A 22,101-nucleotide genomic window follows, 5' to 3' on the forward strand; every position below is an offset into this window, starting at 1 on the left:
CTCCGTCCTGCCTTCTAAAATGATATGGTGGGTTAAACGCTTTACCGTTAATTAGCTTCCCTTAATTATGTTGTATTAGCGATCACACTATGAAGACGAGACTTCATTCTGTAAGAGAAGAAGCGAACAGCGCTCAGCGGACGTATCGTGACCTTGTAGAATGTGAATTGCTTTCTTCGTAGCAAGCTCCAAAACAGTCCCAAATGATTTGGCTGCAAGTTTCCTGGTGACCGGAATATCGGACTCTTCCAACGGTTGTCTCGGAAAAACCGCTTCAAACGACACCTTGCGATATTCTTGGGACCGTGCTACAGCCTCAATGCCCTCGTAGTCACACAAAGTCCCATGCTGGACTGCTCTTCTCTGTATGTAGACCAAGAGTTTCGATGCCAATCTGTGAAGATGATGCCCGACAGGACCCTGGCTCTCTGTTTGGGACAGCGGAAATTGGAGACACGCATCCTCCAGGGCCAATTCGATGTCGTCCAAGTCCAAGGTATCAATAAGGTGGGCAGAGTCGTAACTCGAATCAAGGGACCTGCCTACACCTCGGGAGTATTCTATGGCATCCATCAGACCTTGCACGTTTCTCCCTGTCTCCACTTCATCAAAGCGTTCTCTCATGAAAGAGGGCATTCTGGACGGTGCAATTGTGCCCTGTGGCGGCTGCAACATACAATGGCGGGCGTAGTTGAGCATGGGAGGAGCCAATGTGCTGAGGTCTTTGAGGATCTTCCAGGGAGACACCTTAGTCTTCTTTTGTCGAGAAGCTGGCATTGTAGGCGTCTCCATATCGTAGTTCCTAAAAAAAAGTGGGTAGCTGAAAGCGTAAGGAGAGAGAACAGTGACATCGTCCACCGCTAGCCACCTTCTTTTAGCCCTCCTTTTGGAGCCAGCTTGATCCACAGTAGACCGCAATGGGTTCAGCGTTGTAGAGAAATGTGGGTCTCTGGAATCTCTGTTTCTCAGAGCCTCCATCTCGTTGACTCTATCCAAGGGCTCCATGTGAGACTCCTGAGAAACGTGAAACTCGTCCTCCAAATTCATCATATCGCCATCTATGCCCCCGTAGATGTTGAACTCAAACCCTGCTTCTCCCAACGTCGTCTCATTACGAATAGACGCGATAGTCTGGTTCATGATCTCGTCAAGCAGCCTGTCCATAGAATCAGCCCGCTGTGCAAGGGACATGTAGTTGTCGATGCTCTTCTCCAAAGAGACCCTAGGCTCATCTTGGAACCATTCTTCGTCCCAGGCGGCAAAATCTCCCATGGTGAAGTGGTCACAGTCAGGCAAAGGCACATGCCTCCTCTGGCGATGCTGCACTGACTTCTGCTCACAGAGGTAGCGATCAAAGCACGGCGGTTTGGCTAACTTCAGGTGTACCGTGTTCACATCGTCGAACACGTAGCGGACCTGCTGGTGGTGAATTAGCGTAAGTCCATACATCAAGTTGGAAGCCATTCTGAGGGAGATGTTGCCATCGCTAGGCAAAAGCTCACACAACCTAGGGACAGAAACCAGACAGAGCTCTTTTCGAGAGAGTTCTCTGTGGACAGTTCTATTGCCCACGGTGGCCATGAGCCAGGCGGTGCTAAGTCCCGGCTCGGTACTCAGAATTATGTTCATGAAGGTAGTAGGTGAAATTGTGGTAGGAAGAGTGGGCAGGAAGCAGCCTATTTATAATGGATCTGCAAGGGGCCAGGCAGAGCGGGCAGGGATGTAGAGACAGCGGGCACTTCGGGGAGTAAGGTGCAATTGAGCAAGGGTTTTGTGAAGTTTATGATGGTGAGATCTCATCAAGTAATCAATTTGAAAATGTTTCTATTATCAAGGAGTTCTGGTGAAAAGTTCTTAGGGTATCACTCTAGAAACCTAACTTTTCGCAGCCATTCCAGATTGGGACAAGCGGTTGGGTAAAAGAAAATATGTAACTAGTTTGACTTATCTCAATTACCAAGATGTCAGTACAGTAATCAGAACTGGGGTTTTGCATAGTCTTGCTTCCGCTTCACCATTGCTATTTACTTGATCCACAGTATCCTCTCTCTTTGATGTGTCAGTGTACTTTGCAGGCAGGCTGGGATTTCGCAGCCAATTGACAAAATGAGGATTGAACTAACCACTCTGCCTTGGATGCCTTTTTCCTCTGAAAAGCCAGTGTGCTATCGTTTAATAAAGTGCTGCGCCCTTGCCATGCTTTGTTGTTAATGATCCAATAGTAAAGACGCAACACGTCCAGAGCATAATTGGTGGCTCAATCTTCTGAAGTACACTTTGCCGTCAAAATTGGAGCTGTTTCATCGTAAAAATGTGGAAGGATGTTTTACGCTTTTTTTGAAGTGTAATTTACTTTGAGCAGCGATTATACTCTGAAATCGTCATTACTCGGTGGAAGAATCTTCCAGGATAGACGACTCCTTCAACGGGGAACACGATACGTACTAATTAAGTAATAAGCTTTCTAAATTCTTCCAGACATCTTTAATGCTCGGGAATAATCATCCTAGACGCTTTCAAAACACTTTCCTCGGATATGCTTACTTTGAACTCCACCCCTGCGTGCTCCCTAGCCGTTCTTTTGCAGCCATTGGCTCAAATCGCGATCTCGGGAAGCGGCTGACCTACTTCCTCCCACACTAGTATAGCAACCATTATTACCTACAACTCTTAAAACTAGACCATAACTCAACGAAAAGCGGGGAGGAAACAGCTTCCCAGAGCTTCTTTTCGGACGATTCCAACTCCTGGTCACCGCCTTGCTTATCGGTCAGGGGAAGCCTGCGTGCAGTGCTGGAGACGCCAGTGAGCGCTATATAAAGCGAGGTGATTCCGCCAAGGCTGTCAAGCAAACTACACCTTCAACTTTCCTCATGGTTGCTATACATCGGTTGGCCGTGGCTGGCTTGGCTGCCTCTGCGCAGGCGCTCTCGTTGATTCCTTCAATTGCAAACATCTTCGATTCGTCTGTCCCCAAAATCATCCACACCTTCCCCGGTAACGACGACGAGAGACCTATTCCTGGCAACAGCCCTATCATCCAGTGCGATGCTCAGACGCCACAGTTGTTGGACTTGCAGAAGGTGGTGATTGACCCTAACCCTCCAGAGAAGGGCAAGAACTTGACGTTTGTCGCTGAGGGGGTGTTGAAGCAGACTATCACTGACGGCGCTTACGTCGAGGTGGACGTCAGGTACGGCTTTATCAGGTTGATCCACCAGACATACGATTTGTGTGAAGAGGTGCATAATGTGGACTTGGAGTGCCCCATTAAGAAGGGCGCCCAGACCATTTCTAAGAAGGTGGCAATTCCTGAAGAGGTGCCTCCAGGGAAGTATTTGGTGATTGCCCGTGCTTACACCAAGGAGGATGTGCTTATTACGTGCTTAACTGCCCTGGTGGAGTTTCCCCCCAATTGAGCTACGACTAGTTCCAGAAACGATGTAATGCTTAGACGTTTGATTAGATATAAATGTCTGTTTTCCGGTCCTTTACGCGGAAATCATGAGGTTCGCGGTGAGCGAGTCAAACCGCTCCTTGAACAACTTGGTTTGCACTTGTAGCAATTCACTGTAGACAGCTTGTCCTTCACTGGTTTTGATCAACTCCTTGACTTTCTTTTCACTCAATCTCCACGCCACCGTCTCGACAACTGTGGTGTACGTCACTTGTCTGTACTGGCTGAGTTCAAGGAGATCCCCGAAAGCCGTGTTTGGAAGAATGCTCGAGTGCAATTCTCGATCATCGCTCTCAAACTTGCAGATCTGCCTCACAAGCCCGGCTTCAAGAAGAAAGAACGATGGTCGCTTGCAATTTGTGTCATAGAAACACATGTCTGCCGGAATTGTCTCCTTAGTGAAGTATGGGGCTAGCATTGACCAGAACTTTTCGTCCTTGTTTGAAAGTTCACCAAAGGTGATCATGATTAGAGGCAATGGCTGCTTCTTGAATGAAGAATCCGATGTCAGATAGTACCTGCTTTGTACCTTTTGTTCGTCATTAGCGGTCTTTTTGGCAGCTTGATAAATCTGTTTCGTCCTGGGGGTGCCAAAATTAATTGGATAGTTGGGCATAACCAGTTTGCTCATGCTGTGATGGCGTTTGTTAAAGTTGTTTGATGAAGGAACTCCTCTCAAACTCATCTTCTGCGATCCACTGATGGACGACCCCTGAAGCTTTGTGTAAGTTTTCAAGAAGGAGTTCTCACACCACTCGAGAGCGTAATTCAACGAGCTGAACATTTGAACTTGCAAACTGGGTTCCGAGCCTTTGTGGTTTTCCCATAATCCGGCGTCTCTTAATGCAACAACACTATCGTCATTTTCTTCCACTGAAGATATAATGAGCTGTGTTTGAAACTCATTTGTCAAGTTCAAAATTCTCCTGAACCCTTCCGCTGCGGAAAAGTCGATCGAGTCAACGCCTTTCATGTCAATGATGAGAAACTTGATTGGGCTTAACGTGAACTTGCCATTCTCGAAGCGGGCTCTGATAGTCTTCTCGACACCACCGATAGAGCCAAAAAATAAAGTGCCTTGAAGCTTGACAACGCAAATCTGGTTTCCAACATCCTTCAAGAATTCTTGCTGCTTTGGATGTCTCAAGACCGTCGAACGGGCAACAACACCAGTGTAAATTCCTCTCACCACAGGTCTTCTGGCTGCTTCTACGACAAACAAAAGACAGGCAAGTAATATACCTGCCAAAATACCATAAACAAAATCCCATGCCCCCATGACAACCACTATGATGATGATGGTGGAGTACTCGATTTTGCGAAGACGACCCCAGGTGTCATAAATTGCCTCTTTCAACAACTCATATCCCAAAAGGAAGATGAGAGATCCAACCACGCAGACTGGAATGTATCCAATCACAACTGGACCAATCATCATAACGCAAGCAGTAGCAACGGCCAACAAGATACCAGCTAGCCTGTCATCAGCACCTGCTCTTATAAAGAGCACAGAGTTCGTATAAACAAGATAGCTCTGGACAGATCCCACAAGGCCAGATATAGCGTTGGAATACCCATGTGCGACCAATTCACGATCCACGTCGAATTGATCCATTCCCACTGTGACAGCCAAAGCTGGAACATTGATGGGCACATGCAAGATGCCGAAAAATGTTAGTGCCAACATCTTAGGAAACTGCTTCGCAATCGCTACCCAATCAATGAGAGATGGCTTCAAGTAACTGTAGTGGCTATACCACGGCTCATGATTCTCCACAGCCGGAAAAACCCAACCGTAGTGTCTAGCCATGTCGAGATCCCAGTTTGTGACTAAGACGACGACAACATGGAATACCACAAACACAATTATGAAGAAAACTGGCACTAGAAGCGAGTGGTGTATGCGTTTATGGAGGAATATGAGTATCACTGTGAGAAGTACCGGAAGAAGCCACTGGAGAAGAGTGAGATAATTACCAAAAAGCAACTGAGCCGTCTCCCAGTCATATTTGATTCCTCCCTCGAGCCTTGACGACACTTCGATGCCTGTGACGATAAGGAAATATCCAACACCACCGATGCAGCCCACCAATATGTGTCTCGGGAAGAAACCCACAAGCAGGCCAAGTCGAAGCTTTCCAAGTAGAAAAAAGACCACACCGGTAACGACCGCAGACACTGCAAAGGATACGAATGTAGTTGCTATGATGGCATCAGATTTTATGTCGGGGTAATTTGTCTTCATGTCTGTTTGAATTGCATATGCCATGGCGTGAAAGAAGGGCGTTACCTCAATCATTTCAGAGCCGATTCCTGCTTTGAAGGCCGAGCCGCCAAGAGAGTACACCAATTGAGATACAACGGTGGAGATGTAGAACATCGATAAACCCGCGGGAGCCATGTCGGCAAAGAGGGCTTCTCCAATGGGGAACATAATCATTCCGTACGAGAGGCCATCTAGGACATTCAAAAGTACACCCAAAAATACTGCTGGAAGATACTGTATCGGCCGTAGCAATTGTTTTCTCAAGGGCGTTTTGGCTGCAACATGGGGGACTCCCTCCAATTGAGGCCCCTGTTCGAGTCTTCCTGACCAACTTGCGTCTGGCCCCAAAGACCCAAAAGCGGGCCCTGCTTCACCAAAGCTTTCTTCATCCACATAGAACTTTTTGTGTTTATCCACCAAGGGCGTAGTGCTGTCTGCTTCGTCAGGAAGAACCTGCGTGTCAGGCAGATGGGCAGCCTTGTCTTCCCAAATTGTTTCCTTAAGCTTGAAATCAGAGCTTCTTTCAATGGGAATGGGCTGATGCTCTGATGAGTATTCATCGAAAGTTTCGTTCTCTTCCTGCTCATCTCCAACCACACCTATGGATGCTAAATCGGCCGTCTGCCGATGGACTTCGCTTCCCGACAACACAGTCGGCAGTTTCTGAGAAACCAGATTTCTTAGGTTCACTGACACGTACGAACGGCCAAGTTCATAGGGTACTTCAGGCGTGGACATGATGCTAGAATATTTGGATATGATTGATCTGGAGAAGTCAGGGTATGTCTAACCGAGCATGAATGGTGACGGAAGGATGCAGAATTTTTTTTTTCTATAAATAATGATATGCTGGAGTTAGACTATGACCTCTTGGTCTCCAGGAGGAAGAGGTTGGAAAAGCTATGAAGTTGAAGGTGCACAGTGGACGTCCAGTAGGAAGCGTTCGATAGTGAAGATTCCACACTATTGATACGGCGAGAGCGTACCTGCAGGACAATACTTGCCCTCTTTGATAAGGTCACTAACGGCAGGGGAGAACGAGTACAGTCAAAGTGGATAGAAACGGATGGGATATGAGACCGGGGACCTGAAAAATTGATTCGAAGTGACTCAATGTTCAACTCCTGCTAAAAACATAAGCGTGCAGAGCCGACTTTGCGCACGTGATGTTGGGTGATTAGACTCTAGCAGCTTCAGGTTTTTGTTGCCATTTACTTCAGCAACTTAGCATGGGGAGATAGAAAAATCTTTGATGTCATATGTATTCTTGATAAGTTCAATAAAGTAGAATAGTAAGCTGTTTATATCTAGGTTTTCCCCACTGACATCTAATCTGCTGCTACACCTGCGTCAGGAACCACGCATACTAAAAAATATTGTCTGCAAATGTGGCATAGGAGAGACACAAAACTAACAAAAAAAGACAATTTTCGGATCCACAATTATTGATTATGATCTTGAAGGAAGGTGTTTCATGACTGATTCTATCCTTAGAGAGTTGAGTTTTAAAAGTCAAATCCTTCACCGTGGTATAATGGCTGCAAATGGCCGCAACAAGGAAACACACAAAGCCACACGAAGCACACAATGCAGCAGATTTACAAAAAAATAGAAACCTATGTCTTCAATCAAGAGTTATCCATTTATGAACCAAGACTTATTAATAAGGACGACTTTTTTTCTTCTTTTTGCCCTTTACTATGATTGAAGTAGCTGAAATGGCCTAGATGGCGGCAATTGCCGCCATGGCAATTGCTTACTTTGAAGGATGAGTCTCTGTTCACCAAAATATAAGGGATATATATTTTAGTAACCAAATTCCTTGTAACCGGCTCTAATGAAAGGCATTGTCAGCTTTGGGTGACTTCTGCTTCAATTAGATACACAGTGACGAGTGTTTAACCCAAAAATGTGTAATTAGTCATATTTTAAAGAGACTTTTACGCTTCTAAGCTATCAGAGACTTCTATCACTTTCCCTGTCTTCCATTTCGTCGCCCCTGTACCTACAGCCCAATTTAAGAGGAGATTTCGTCTAATCAAAAGATTATTTCGTCCAGAAAGCTCCCATAGAATCTACCGAGGAGGTGTCAAGTACCATTACTGATTGAACTTTTTACTTCATGAGCGTCTCTGATGTTGAATTCTGAGCACCTATCCTTTTCTCTACCAGATTCCTTGTTCGTTCGATCCCAATTCACTGTGCAGAGCAATTAAGTCACATATCACCATCTCCAGCGAATTTGGCACCTGGGACAATCAGCAATAAAAAATAAAATCCATAAAAGACCTTAATCGGCTACGCATTTTTCCTTCGCCCTTCCCTCATCTCGCTAACGCCTGTAAAAGCACGTTTCCGAGCCATCCGAGACCCCACCTGTTGTCACTACAAACACTCAGCAAGAAAGAAAAAAAAAAAAAAAAAAGTAAGGAAAAAAAGGATTAAGCAAGACATTAAGTATGAGCCTGGCAAATTCTTTGAAATTTATATCTCCTCCTCCACCCTACGCCTTTCCTTTTTCTGGACGCCCTTCAGACTCTCTCCCACGCAACGGCTGCAAAGGCGCGCCGCACCTACATCAACAGCCTCTTACATCATCCTCGTCAGACTAACTCGTATATCTCTCTTTTTCACACAACCGTGGCCAGAATGTCAGAAAACACCCCTCTTTTGAGCAGCACGGATCCAAACACATATGTGGACACCAGACAGGCGGAAAATTCGGAAAATACGCAAACCCTGCCCCTCCACCTTTCACAGCTGTCATCGCCCCAGACTCCTGTGATCGAGGAGGAATCGCTAAAGCCGCTCTCGTTCAAGGACAAGCGCCGGCAATTTCTTCGAAGGCGGTTCTGGTGGTTCTGTATTTTTGGCGTGTTGGCGCTCATCGTGCTCCAGCTTTCGTTTTTGCCCAGAACCTCTGTGAATAGGGACTTCAGGAGGTGGCACGACTTGCACTTGACCAAAACAGACCTCAAGCGAATTTTTCTAGCTCAGTTGAAGATTGGCCGGCCAGATGATACTGGAGTGACCAATGAGGAACACATCGCCGAGTGGCTTCGAAAATTCACCACGATAAATAGCAGGCATGGCGCTATAGTGGCTGACGGATACCACCCCGAGTTGGCGCTCTTTGTGGACAACGAGTTTGCCAAAATGGGATTCTCCACAAGAAGCTACGAATTCGACTTGCCAGAGGGGTTGAAACTGCCTCAACTGGCGAGAATAGAGCTTTTGGACTCAAAGTCCCGTAGAGTGTTATATGCTGCCAATCTCGAGGAGAAAACGGATTTTGATCGGTTCAAGCATCAAGTGACGCCTTCTTTCTTTCCTTTTACCTCTGCTGGCAGTGTGACGGGTGAGTTTGTGTTTGTCAATGGTGGTAGCCCCAAGGATTTTGCTTTACTTGAGGAGAATAACATTTCTTTTAAAAACAAAATTGCGTTGATCTCGAGCGAGGCTACGTCAGAGTACTCTGTTACCGATCGGGTGGACTATGCTCTTCTCCAGGGCTGCCTGGCGGTATTGGTATTTGGTTCCAAGGATACCCCCCTCGTTATCCTGAGAAACTACAAGCCAGCAGACGTTCCAGAGCCTCAGATCCGCCTTCCTGCAAGCTATCGCTCAGTTGAACCTATTTTGGAAGCGCTAGGTCCAGCAACTGGCAACTTCACCCACTGGAAAGTCAATCCAGTGTCAAATCTGCTCTGTTTGACGGTCTCATCAGAACTGTATGGTCATGGCGCACGCTCCAAAGTGGTCATTGGGTCCTTGAAGGGCGTAATGAATGATGCAGAGATAATTATCGGTGCTTCAAGGGACTCGCTTACGTCTGTGAACCCGAACAGCGGTCATGCTGTCATGCTAGAGGTGATGCGTGCATTCCAAAGATTGCGCAAGCTCGGATGGAAGCCTTTGCGGACAATAAAGTTCATTTCGTGGGACAGTTCAAGAAGCAGTCAACTCGGAGCCAAAGCTGCCTTGCTGGATCCCAAGGTATTTGCGGAGAACATGCCTCTACTCGCCTATATCAACCTAGACGGGGATGTAGTCACCGGAAGTCATTTTGATGTTGACCTGAACCCATTAACTAACCACATTATCAAGCAGGTTGCGAGTATTGTGCCTTTCTCAAAGAATTCCACGGCCTACAGGAGAGTGACTAAGCCGAAGACTGAAGGTGCACAAGAACGTGATGATGGTGATGACGATGACGATGATGATGACCAAACGTCCTTGTACCGCTATTGGCGCAAGGAAAGTGGTGCGAACATCAATAATGTTCTTGGAGATGCCTTTATCGCAAGTGACGCTGGCGTCTTCCAGTTCGGGGCAGACACTCCCGTGATCAACTTGAAGTTTTCTGAGAGTAAGCTGCACAACGAGTCGACTTACAACCCTGAGCTGGACTATTACTCCTACAAGTGGCTCAGAGATGAGCAAATTGACCCCAACTTCGATCTTCACGGAACGCTTGTCAGGTTTCTTGGTCTCTTAATTCTTTCTCTTGAGGAACGCGAGGTTGTTGACTATCGCTTAGAGCCGTACTTTGAATTTGCCCAAGAACGCTTTGCTTTGTTTAGAGAAGTGATGTGTGAAACTCTCAAGGAATGGGAGTCGGAGAAGGTTGATACTTTCATACTTGAGAAGACCTCTATTCTCAAGGATATTCTAGAGAAGAAAAAGTCACCTGCCATTTTTAATCCTGGCTTTTGGGGCCACACTGACGATGAAGTAACTGTTGGAGATGTACTCAATCAGTTTGAAGAGCTACTCAAGGATGCCAGTGCTCAAGCATTAATCTTTGATGCCTACAACCACGATGTTGAGAATCTTTTGACTGAGGACTATCCATGGTACAAGATGCTCAAGAAAGTTCACATCTACGCTAAATTCAAAGTCACGAACTACAAGCTTTTGAGGATCGAGAGGGATCTTGCTGCCAACGAAGATGACTCTGATGCAGTTGGAAGTATTGTCACCAGGCACTTCATGTACGAGTCTCCTCTGAGGAAAGGTGCATGCCTCAGCAACAAGGATAGAGAACAACGAGGTTCGTTCGCTGCATTTTTCCATGCAGTCGAAAATGGTGACTTGGAAAAGCTTGTTGAGTTAATATCTGTTCGCTACGAGCATCTCCACACCATTCATAAGAAAATCCAGTGAGTGGATGACTTCATTTTTTTGTGACTACTTTTGGCTGCAAAAAATGCCAGAAAAAGAAACGAAGTGCACAATTGTGCGACTGAAGAAAAAGGTGGTCCAATATACACTCGTCTGGCGAAGGATTATATACATCTGCCTCTTTTGTATTTCACTCCCCACATACAAATGACGGATCTTAATGAGATCTTTTCGATCCAGATCTTCTTTATCATTCTTCGAGAAACGCTAGAAACGGCGATCATCATCTCGGTGCTACTTTCGTTCATCAATAAGAACAACCCTACGTCTGACGAAGTGGCCCCACAAGATGAAACAGAGGAAGCTCGTCTAGAAAGGGAAGCCAAAAACCTCCATGTCAAGCTGGTAAACCGCAGTCTCCGGCTTCAGGTGTGGTTAGGTGCCATTTGTGGTTTGCTTGTCTGTTTGATCATCGGCATAGTCTTCATCGTTCTTTTCTACTTCGTGGAGAAAGATCTTTGGTCATACACAGAAAGGCTTTGGGAGGGTGTCTTTTCGCTTCTTTCGAGTGTCATCATCACGGTCATGGGCATTGGTTTGCTTCGAATCAATAAGATCATGAAGGTGAAGTGGTGGGTGAAGCTTGGCGATGCGTACGCCACTCAGCTGCCTGGAAAGCTTGACGCTGACATGACAGAGATGGACGACTTCAACGGAATGTCGACTCTGCAAGATTCAGATGCGCTTTTGGGAAACAACACGACGGCAAAGAAACAGAAAAAGGAGGGTTTCTCCACGAAATACTTCTTGGCCATTCTTCCATTTGTTACCACTCTCAGAGAGGGTCTTGAGGCGGTTGTGTTTGTGGGAGGCATTGGCATGTCCCAGCCCTTGACGTCGCTTCCACTTGCTGTTCTTGCAGGTATGGCATGTGGTGCAGCAGTGGGCTACTCCTTGTACAAGGGTGGTAACAAGCTTTCTCTTCAGTATTTCTTGATCTGCTCTACATGCTTTTTGTACATTGTCAGTGCAGGTCTTATGAGCAGAGGCGTGTGGTTCTTGGAGTTGGAGAGGTACGTGAGGCTCTGTGGAGGGCTTGATGTCAGTGAAACTGGTAGTGGACCTGGCTCTTACGACATCAGCACGGCCATCTGGCATGTGAATTGCTGCAATGGTCTTACTGATGGCTGGTGGATGGTTGCCAATGCTTTGGTTGGGTGGACCAACACCGCTACCTACGGCAGCATCTCGTCGTACTTGTTGTACTGGATTTGCGTTTCGGCGTGGCTCCGTGCAAAGTTGTACGAAGAGAAGCACGGCAGATTGCCTGTCATTCCATTGAAGTGGCAGATGAAAAAAATTAGAAAAAAGTTAAGGATCTACGAGGCTATGCATCGTCAGCAGTCAACTGAGGAAGGCGAACGTGAAGCGGAGGCGTTAGCCTATGTGGCATGAGTATAGATTTAATGCAGTTAGGATACGGGTAAAGCTCGTGTAGGCAACAGTACTACAAAGTGCTAATTACAACATTATTCAACGATACAGTTTGGTGACTTTCGTTCAATGACTCTTCTAATGAAGCGGAAGATTGGATCATCATCGTTGCCGAATACCACTGTGCTCTTCTCCCTCTGTGCCTCACTATCGCCTTTCTCGACATCAACAGCATTTTCAAGCGACCGGTGGTCGTTCAATTTGTGGTCCCTTAAGCAAAGGGCCAAAGCAAGCAACGGAACCAAAAGGCAAAGCGACACTATACAAAGTGAACTTTGAATTTCAGTGTAAGCCAACACCACTGCTTTTCTTGCAGGAGATCGCCAAGGAGCGGTAGTGATGAATTTATACGGACCTGTGAATGCATCCTTTGCCAACAGGGAATCTACCCCAAGCTCGTTCATGTGTTTCAAAATTGTAGGGTATATTCTCTGTGCCCAGATAGCACCCGAGATACACTTGGCACAAGCCGAGCCGATGCTGTAGAGGGAAGAAAACAAAGCACTCACCGTGGCCATGTGCTCGTGGTTGGTACATGTTTGAACAGAAACACCCACGAGCTTTATGAAGAAGCCATTGCCAAAACCTTCAACAGCGTAAGCCACAGCCATTCCGTCTCTGAAGTATTTACCTCGAACGCCGTCATTGTCACCTTTAAAATGAACAAACAAGCCCATAGATACGAACAAGACGCAATTGCCAAAGAGAATAAAGCCCTTGGTTCTCCTGACTTTAAACACCACATATCCAAGAAAGGGCAACACAAGCGCAGTAACAAACATGGCCAACTGAGGAGTTCTCGTGGCCACCATGCTCGAGGCGTTCATACCAACGACCAACACTGGGTAGGCGTAGGTATTTGGAATGTTGGTAGCCAATGTTGATAATATTGCTACGGCAAAGCCAGACCACACCCCACGGTCCTTGAGTAAAGGAAACGGGATCAATGGTTTTCTTGCCCAGCGGAATTCCCACGTTATAAATACTGGAATACAGCAGAACCCAGAAACTAAAGGGACTATGATTTTGGCAGTTCTCCAGTTAGTCAGAGTGCCCCCAGCTAAAGTGATTGGAACAAGAATAAAACCAAACACCACCACAAGCAACACACAACCAACTATATCCACCTCCCACAAAGATTTGACTGTCTTGTACTTAGCATATTGGGCAGCCAACGTGATGTTTGCAGTTACTTTCTTTCTGAATGTGATTCCTGATTTTGAAATGGCATTTCTGTAAACCGCCCTGTATTTCTCCATCTCCGCTTGGCTCAACCTTTCTTCCTCAACCAAGCTTCCCCACTCCCGAGTGTGAAACGCTTTCCACCTGACGACCAGATACGACACCAAATAGGGCACACACGAGAGAGGAAAAATAAACGCCCACATGGCGATGCCAAACCTCCAACCATGGCTGTCCAATACGGAACTCACAACCTCGCCGCTGGACCAGGTGGTTATCACCACCGGAAACGTCACCAACGCATTGGCCCAGAGTCTTGTTCTCAAGGACGTTGCATCTTGGGCACATATCTGAAACAAAACTTTACATCCTGCAAAGCCTGCTCCGTACAATACCTCGCCTCCAGCGTGTTTCTCAATGGTAGTTGCTTGAGACATCACCACAAGCCCAACTACCCGCAACACTAGGCCAAGACAAAAGAGCTCCAATCGGCCAAAAAGGTCTGAAAGCCTTGCGAACGCTGGCATTGCGCTGGCACTCACCACCATGTGAATAAGGGCTACGGTAGCCATGAGCGAGTGTTGCTTGTAGCTTTCAGTAGCGTACCCTTTTAACACTGCAACTACACTGAATTCCAACGCTGAGCAATACTGGCCCACAAAGATCCCGCCGAAGTGGAGCACTTTGAGGGGGACACTGTTGAGCTGGTCTAGGATGAGCTCTAATTTGCGAATGCCAAACGACTTGGGCGTAGCTTTGGAGTCTTGTGAGGCTGACGAAGATGCTGCTGATGCTGCTGAGTTGTGTGTGCTGAGCATCCGAGAGTCTCTCTTGGGCTTTTCCAGCGCCAGGGTCAGCTCAAAGGATAAGGCCATAATCCTAGTGAATAAACAAGAAATTAATTGAGCAGTATCGGTAAATTGGGATCCTTGTCGTGATTTGAGGCAGCTTAATTTGCTCATCACTCTGTATGGGCAGCTAGAGATTTGCAGCCATTGATGAAGTCCTGCAGGCAGTGTTCCCTTACGACTTGTGGAGGGGCCGAAAAATACCAGGTGAAGTTCATTTGAGGCGTCCACGTTGTTACTGAGGGCTATTGGGAAGTCCTCCTGGCTCTGTTCTTGATTTTACTAAATTTGGGGACTCTGTTCTCTTTGATTGGAGAGGGTTCCTGATTCGAAGCTGCATGAGAATGCAGGAGCTTACATTTTTTTCTGCACAATGCCTTACTTCAAAAAGGCTGCGAAATGGAACGTCCATTGTATGAGCTGTAGCCGAGGGGGTAATTGGGAGTGACAATAATGATGGAAATCAAGGGCTAAGTAGTAATGGGGCATTTGAGAGCCTTATTTCAAAACTGCTCGTATTTGCACTTGTTGTGTCGCTATATCAAAAACGGCACAGTCGAAGTGACTGAAGGTGGTGCAAGTGACGCTGTAAATGGACCATATTTGTCAAATAGGAGACCATTTTTATGTAAAATAAAACGCTAGAGTCGGTTTTATCGATAGTATGTGGAACTAGCCTGGTCTTAGTAGAGAAGGTCTAATGCTTAATGAAGGTTCTCTTTGTAGATAGCATTAATTCGTGAAATCTTGCGAAAAAGTGATGTTTACCTTGACAACAAGCTAAGAGCAGACAGAGTACTAGTCAATAATAAATACATCCTTCGTAAACCATCTCGGTTCAATGTTATTCGGGTATCCCAATTTTGCAACACAATCGACCATCACGTGGATCTGTTGCCAAAGTTTCACTTCATTTGAGGACATCCCCGTCTGATTTGAATATAACTCAAGCCTGACAACTTTTGCAAATCGCCGAAAGGCTCCTCGGTTCTCCCCCATATTAGGCGCCTGAAAGCTGGCACGAACGACAGAAAACAAAATTTTAGTTCATTGTAGCCAATCAGCTCTTCCGTAACTGATTTATAATACAATTGAGGAGAATAATCTTGAATGAAAGCAAGAACATATGAACAGACTTTATAGGGTGGACGTATACCCTTCATGAACATATATATCATCCTACGTCTCTCCTTGTCCAGTAAGGGTCATAGTCTCCAGAAGCATCCCATGCAAAACTTTTTGAAGGGCGGTGTTATCAAAACATTTGGGCCTCTCTTTAAATCTCATATAGAAAACCATCTATTACTTTTGTTGCTCGGCCACTAGCGACAATTACGTCATGGCTCGCTTATTTAACGATACCGTCGTTCAACGATCATCGTCTGCATCGCCAAAGATGTGAAACATCCAGAACCACAATATTACCCGAATTGCCACCTCAAACATTGTAAAGTCAAACTTCAGCCGTCCACCTCTGCGCTCTCCTACCCCTTCAACACGACTTCTACCGTCAAGCGCGGTTTTTCGCAGCCATTTATTTCGTCTGGTGAACCTGAGCAGCCGGAGGCATAACAATATTCCATAGAGCAATGAGTATAAATAGAGATCAATTGGCCTCCAATTCTTCACTATTATCAAGAATTTCCCTCTTCATTTCCGCTCTCAATCCTCCCCCTCCGTCAGGTTTGTGCTACTCGCGATGGTCCCCTCACGCGAAGGGAGTGCATTCCAAAATGAAATCGAAACCCAAACATTAAAAAAAGATACCCGCAAAAGCTACCCTGCGAACGGGACCTTCGTCCGAGGAATTCCCGATATCAAATAGACTGTGGGTATACCGTTAGATTTGAAAGAACATTGTCATTTTTTTTTATTCTTTTTTGGAGGAGGGCACCCACCAATCAAACACCCAGTGAACCTTATCGTGAATCAAACCATCCCCCAAAACAGAATCGCATACCTGACCGAGTCGATCCAGTTTGCTTCAAACACATTTCATGACCGACAGTCCCACATTGGAGTCGACAAATCGGCTTCTTCACGACTTGGAACGCAAACTCTCCTTCGGCCTGGACTGTCTGGACCAGACGCCCTCGCATACCTCTCATGCCTCGTCTGTGGTTCATGATACCTCCAATTCTGGGCTAGCTAGGCAAAGTATCCAGCTGAGCGTGCTTCTGTATATCAAAAGCGGCAACAGTCCCGACTTTGACGCCGATCTGGTGTTTGCCGATCGTCAGCAGCGGCACGTAACGAAGTTTGCTAGAGAGTACTCGCCGTCAATCTCTGTGAATGGGATGAGGAACGAAGAGAGCCGAAATGGGGCAGAAGACAACTTGACCAATGAGCGTGGCGAAACGGCTTCAGAAGCCTCTCTTGACTCGTTCGACAGCTTAGATCGCAGTTTGGAGGATCACGATGACTATGATGTTTACGATGACTTTGGTGATGAGGAAGACGACGACATGCTCCTACCTCCGCTGCCTCCAAGGCTGCCTCCCCGAGAAATGGATCCTGACAAGCTCTACGGTCTCTACGACTTCCTGGGACCCGATCCTCTGCATTGCACGCTTGCTCGTGACGAGCCTGTGTACTTGGTGAACGACCTGGATAATTACTGGTGGCTCATCAGAAAATTGACAAAGAAAGAGCGGTTGGAGTTGGGCTTACGTCGCAACGAAGAAAATCAACTCTGTTCGGATGACGAGGATGGCAAGATAGGCTTTGTTCCCGCCGAATGTCTAGAAACATACGAGGAGCGGTTGGCAAGACTCAATTGTTTCAAAAACGAGGAACTTGAGAAAACCTCCAAGGATACCCTCCCATTGCATGACACAGAAGAGCCAAAGGAGTCTGCTGAAAGCGTAGCTCAGTCAGAATCCATCGATAGCATACAAAAATCAGCCACATCTCTCGCTAGCGAGCAGAATCTCGACACACCTACAATAGGAAGAAAGGGGTCCATTCTCAAGAAAAGCGGCAGCTTGAGGCTGTCGAATAAATCAGTTACGTTCGAGAACCTTGGTGCTTTGGTTCTAGAAGGCGAGGTTTCCGACTCAGAGGCGGTGGACTTCGCCGATCTGTACTATAATTTCAGCCGTGAAGACCTAAGGTCTCAGGAACGTATAGAAGAAGAGGACAGCGAGAAGCACTCAGAGGTGTTAAGTGACTTGTACCCTGCGGAAATGCCGTTGCAGATTAATAAGAGTACGAGAACACCCCGCAAGACTGATATACAAGAAAATTTGAACGGGTTTCACCCACCTCAACCACATGACACTAGTTCCATTGGCTCGTTTTCTCCTGACACACCACCCGTCGGGCGGTTTGCCGAGGACTCAAGCAATCAAACACTTCGACGTTCTCTCATAATGGATCGACTATCACAGGTGACCATGGACATTCAAGAACACATGACGAGTGATGAAGAGGACGACAATACGTTTGACTTCTATAGTGGGTACGGTGACCAAGAGGGCAACGAAGATGAAGAAGATGATGCATTTGACCTGGATTGCACGGGGAATGAAAACGTGACGCCACTCACGAGTGTGAACTCGCTTAACAATGTTTCGCTGTCGCCGAAGAAAGGCTCCGTGCCTGCACCAGTGCTGGAGAAGAGGAGTTTTCGTTTGGCGTCTGAAACCGTGAGCCCCATCATGGGCAAGCTCGACGAGTTGACAGAAAAGCTCGCCGAACTTGAGCAAATGTTTTGAGAGCACAAACAGTCTCTTCGAGAGTTTTGTCTTCAATCGCAATAGTTCATCTGAAGTTTTGAGGTCTCTTTGTGAGGCATCTTCAATCTGGTATTTCGCAGCCATTACCCGCGTGGTGATCAAATCAATTCACCTAGAAACATAGCACACTCCAAATGCATTATCGCCGCTACGCATTAAACCTTAACAGCAAATTGCCTTTCCTTAATTACAATTCAAGAATTCAAGTGCAAGAATTTGAAGGCTATCAAAAGAATCATCTTTCAGCGCAGCACAATACAACTACCCAGGTAGGTAGTAGCATCTTATGTAGTACTCTTCGCACAACAAAAAAAAATCCATCTCACTTCCTAGTCAGTACTCAACACAATTACATCTTAGTATAATATGTGGACAGCTGATCCCGGAGCTCTAGAGCAGCTCCGGACAATATTCCAAGGCACGCTCTCGGCCAATAAGAATGAGCGAACCCAGGCGGTGGAAGCGTTGAACCAAGCCAAAGAAGAACAAGAGTTCGAGAACTACCTTGTTGACCTTCTAGTGAGGGACGACTTCGGCGCTGCTGACGTGAGAGCTGCTGCTGGCCTCAACTTGAAAAACCTGATTTTAAGGAATCCACATGTGGCCAGACCCTATGTGCTAGACACAATCATGAATGGGCTCTTGGCAAAAGAGACCATGGCCAGAAACATCACAGGAACAGTGATTACGTCGCTTTTTTCCATATACGGGATCGACAAGTGGCCACATGCTTTATCCCATTTACTTTCATTGGTTGAAGCTGAAGACGCTGCTCAATTGACGAAGGAAGCCGCCATGAATGCGCTCAGTAAGATCTGTGAAGACAGTGCTTACTCGTTAGATAAAGAGTACAAAGGAGAGAGGCCGTTGAATTACATGGTGCCTAAGTTTATCAAATTGGCGGCGCTGAGAGAAGTCACAAGCGTCGTGAGAGCCAACGCTGTGGGGTGTGTGAACCAATTCATTCCACTCAAGACACAGCTGTTTTTGGTGCACATTGACGAGTTCTTGCAAGTACTTTTCAGCTTGGCTTCAGATAGCGACTGCAGAGTCAGAAAGAATGTGTGCACGGCATTTTTGCTGATTATAGAGAATAGGCCCGACAAGTTGGTGCCTCACATGGACGGCGTGGTGACTTATGGCCTTCATTCCGTGCAAGATGACGACGAGGAGGTGGCCATGGAGGCGTGTGAGTTCTTGTTGGCTCTAGCTGATTCGCCTGCAAAGGGGCACAAGGAGCTGTTTAGACCTAAGCTTCAGGAGGTTTTGCCGGTGCTTTTGGAGAAGATGGTCTACCTGGAAGAGGAGATTTTCTTGATTGAAGCGGCGGACGAGAAGGATGATGCTCGCGTCGCTGATAGAGACGAAGACATCAAGCCATCTGCGGCTAAAGCCAAAGAACATGTGGTTAGTCGGAAGACCGAGAAGAAGAAGAAGAAACAGAAGGAAGATGTCGATGAAGCCGATGACGAAGTGTATGACTCTGACGGATCCCCAATCCCTCGTGAGCTTACAGAACTATCCGACGACTGGGACTCTGATGACGACTCTGACGATGACGATGAACTTGATACTTGGAACTTGCGTCGCTGTTCTGCTGCCACGCTCGATGCTTTATCCTTGGAGTATCCTAAAGAGGTGATTCAAATCACGCTTCCCATTCTTCAGGAAAAGATTGTAAGTCAGGAATGGCCCGTTCGTGAGGCTGCGATTCTTGCATTTGGTGCTATCTCTACAAGCTGCATGGAGCTCGCTAGTGACAAGTTGCCAACACTAGTTCCTTATCTCGTGGAACGTTTGAAAGATGCTGAATCGAGAGTAAGACAGATATCGTGCTGGACTGTGTCACGCTATGCCAGTTGGGTTGCGTCGGAGGCTCATGAGGGCGGCACCTACGCAAATTATTTTCAGCCAACATTCGAAGCGATCGTGCAATGTGCCCTTGATAACAAAAAGGTTGTGCAAGAAGCTGCGTGTTCTGCTTTATCTGACTTTATTGAGGCTACAGATGTGTCGCTCATCAAGTACTACGTGGGTCCATTGATGGAACACTTCGCTAAGTGTCTTCACATATACCAACGTAAAAATATGGTAACATTGTATGACTGTATCTCGACGTTGGTGGATAAGATCGGAGTCTCAACGTTTAACACCAAGCCAGAGTACGTCTCGACGCTATTGCCTCCTCTCTTGCATCATTGGGAGGCATTGAAAGACGATGACTCCGAGCTTTGGCCCTTGCTTGAGTGTATGGCGCTGGTGGCTGCGGCTATGGGTGAAGCATTTGCTCCTTACGCTGTTCCAGTTTATGAGAGAGCAGTCAAAATTTTAAGCAATGCGGTGAGGATGAACCAGGAGGTACACACTCACCCCGAAATTGAAGCTCCAGAGAAGGACTTTATCGTCACATCTCTTGATTTAATAGATGGTCTTGTCCAGGGGTTTAAGGGCCATTCTGCGGACTTGATGAAACAGCATGGCGCTAACTTAATGGATATTTTGTTTATCTGTCTTGAGGATCCTGACGACGACGTCCGTCAGCTGACATTTGCTCTCTTGGGTGATTTGGCCATTCATGTTTGTGACGAGACAATCTTGCCTTATTTTGACACTCTCGTTTGGAGAATCGGCGCAGAGATCAACAACTACACATACGTGAGGTATCCTGTGACAAGTAATGCCATCTGGGCATTTGGTGAGATGGCGCTAAAATTGCCTAAAGAAAAGGTCAAGCCTCAAGTGTGGAATATCTCCACTTTATTGATCAGAATCCTCAACTCGCCGGACAGCCAACATAGCGTTCTTGAGAACGCAGCTATGTGTCTAGGAAGACTAGGCGTGGCCGGAGCTGACGACATTGCACCAAACTTGCCTGAATTCATTCACGCCTGGTGTGCCCAGATGATGTATGCGCCAGACAATGAAGAAAAGGAATCGGCTTTCTTTGGCATGTTTGAGATCATTCTGAAGAACCCAGCTCAGGGATTTGGGCCCTTGAACACACAGCAGGGTCGCAAAAACTTGGCTGTGTTCCTCGATTGCATGGCCAACTATGAAGTTACCAACGAAAAGCTTCACAATTTGTTCTACGACTTCTTGCTTGGCTACAAACAGATTGCAGCGCCTCATTGGGAGGAGGTCTTCGCTGCCACCAGCCCACAGACTCAAGACGTGCTTCGGCCAGTCATCTCATAATGCATTAGACGGGTATTTAAGTATTTAAATAGGAAATTCACATATATAGAACCTCAGACACTAGCGGCGTCGGTAGATCCCTTACACCGCTGGGTGTCTTGTGAATGTAGTCTGCTGGGTTGTCTGGGTACACAGCGTGTTCATCAGTAAACAGCCTTGGATCGTCTAGCGGTAGTGTCCTGACCTCAGTATTGTACAAGGCCAAACCGATGTATATGAATAGCATAAGCATCAACAGGTAAGCAGGAACCGCCTGGGCCCAGTATTTGCTAGGGTAGTAGTAGACGCCCAAAAGCGCCAAGTACAGCTCGGGAAGAAGCAACCACGTGGCGTAAACTAGCAAAGCCAACGTAGAAAGCACATAAATGAAAAACCCTTTATATTCAGCGTAAGACGTCACGTTGGTTGATACAGTGACGTCGGATTCACGAGCCAACAGGTCTTCTGGATTACGAAACACCGATGGTGCCGGCAGTGGCGACCGCGACTCCATCGGTGTCCGGGAACGCACAAAGTGGAGTTTGTTCATGATCAAGAGTTGATAGTAAGTCGACGTTGATATCGCGAAGGTGTAGGAAAGCCAGCGAAGAAGAATGGAATGAAGAGGTGGTGAAGTTTTGTAGAATTTAAAAAAGAGCGATGCTTCAAACAAGATATGAAATCAAAACTCACGCCAGGAAAATAGCGAAATTCCGTTTCAGCAATATCATTCTCTCGCCTGGTCTTGTTCTGGCGCTACGGACTGTTTCCGCAGCCAGTACTGATATTCACCGGTTTTGGAAGTTCAGTTCACGGCTT

General features: G+C 46.6%; 9 protein-coding genes across 9 annotated transcripts; 5 read left to right on the forward strand and 4 right to left on the reverse strand. All coding sequences in view use genetic code 12, as the record gives it.

The window, feature by feature from the left end:
* Positions 1-87: 87 nt before the first annotated feature.
* Positions 88-1,629, reverse strand: CJI96_0005014 (uncharacterized protein; the record flags this gene model as incomplete). Its single annotated transcript, XM_029034035.2, has 1 exon — positions 88-1,629. The coding sequence occupies one exon, from the start codon at positions 1,627-1,629 to the stop codon at positions 88-90; it is 1,542 nt and encodes a 513-aa protein (XP_028891598.2).
* A 1,244-nt stretch (positions 1,630-2,873) lies between these two features.
* Positions 2,874-3,419, forward strand: CJI96_0005015 (sterol transporter; the record flags this gene model as incomplete). Its single annotated transcript, XM_029034036.1, has 1 exon — positions 2,874-3,419. The coding sequence occupies one exon, from the start codon at positions 2,874-2,876 to the stop codon at positions 3,417-3,419; it is 546 nt and encodes a 181-aa protein (XP_028891599.1).
* A 72-nt stretch (positions 3,420-3,491) lies between these two features.
* CJI96_0005016 (uncharacterized protein) lies at positions 3,492-6,461 on the reverse strand (the record flags this gene model as incomplete). Its single annotated transcript, XM_029034037.2, has 1 exon — positions 3,492-6,461. One exon carries the CDS (start codon positions 6,459-6,461, stop codon positions 3,492-3,494), a length of 2,970 nt encoding a protein of 989 aa, XP_028891600.2.
* A 1,911-nt stretch (positions 6,462-8,372) lies between these two features.
* Positions 8,373-10,889, forward strand: CJI96_0005017 (uncharacterized protein; the record flags this gene model as incomplete). The annotated part of the gene is made up of 1 exon (XM_029034038.2): positions 8,373-10,889. One exon carries the CDS (start codon positions 8,373-8,375, stop codon positions 10,887-10,889), a length of 2,517 nt encoding a protein of 838 aa, XP_028891601.2.
* A 165-nt stretch (positions 10,890-11,054) lies between these two features.
* Positions 11,055-12,302, forward strand: FTH2 (Fth2p; the record flags this gene model as incomplete). Its single annotated transcript, XM_029034039.2, has 1 exon — positions 11,055-12,302. One exon carries the CDS (start codon positions 11,055-11,057, stop codon positions 12,300-12,302), a length of 1,248 nt encoding a protein of 415 aa, XP_028891602.2.
* A 74-nt stretch (positions 12,303-12,376) lies between these two features.
* Positions 12,377-14,398, reverse strand: CJI96_0005019 (uncharacterized protein; the record flags this gene model as incomplete). The annotated part of the gene is made up of 1 exon (XM_029034040.2): positions 12,377-14,398. One exon carries the CDS (start codon positions 14,396-14,398, stop codon positions 12,377-12,379), a length of 2,022 nt encoding a protein of 673 aa, XP_028891603.2.
* A 1,970-nt stretch (positions 14,399-16,368) lies between these two features.
* BUD14 (protein phosphatase regulator BUD14) lies at positions 16,369-18,087 on the forward strand (the record flags this gene model as incomplete). Its single annotated transcript, XM_029034041.2, has 1 exon — positions 16,369-18,087. The coding sequence occupies one exon, from the start codon at positions 16,369-16,371 to the stop codon at positions 18,085-18,087; it is 1,719 nt and encodes a 572-aa protein (XP_028891604.2).
* Positions 18,088-18,474: 387 nt separating this feature from the next.
* On the forward strand, positions 18,475-21,303 carry CJI96_0005021 (uncharacterized protein; the record flags this gene model as incomplete). Its single annotated transcript, XM_029034042.2, has 1 exon — positions 18,475-21,303. The coding sequence occupies one exon, from the start codon at positions 18,475-18,477 to the stop codon at positions 21,301-21,303; it is 2,829 nt and encodes a 942-aa protein (XP_028891605.2).
* Positions 21,304-21,340: 37 nt separating this feature from the next.
* On the reverse strand, positions 21,341-21,796 carry GPI19 (phosphatidylinositol N-acetylglucosaminyltransferase GPI19; the record flags this gene model as incomplete). The annotated part of the gene is made up of 1 exon (XM_029034043.1): positions 21,341-21,796. One exon carries the CDS (start codon positions 21,794-21,796, stop codon positions 21,341-21,343), a length of 456 nt encoding a protein of 151 aa, XP_028891606.1.
* Positions 21,797-22,101: the final 305 nt, after the last annotated feature.

Source organism: Candidozyma auris, chromosome 6, assembly GCF_003013715.1.
Source record: "Candidozyma auris chromosome 6, complete sequence".
NCBI lineage: Eukaryota > Fungi > Ascomycota > Pichiomycetes > Serinales > Metschnikowiaceae > Candidozyma > Candidozyma auris.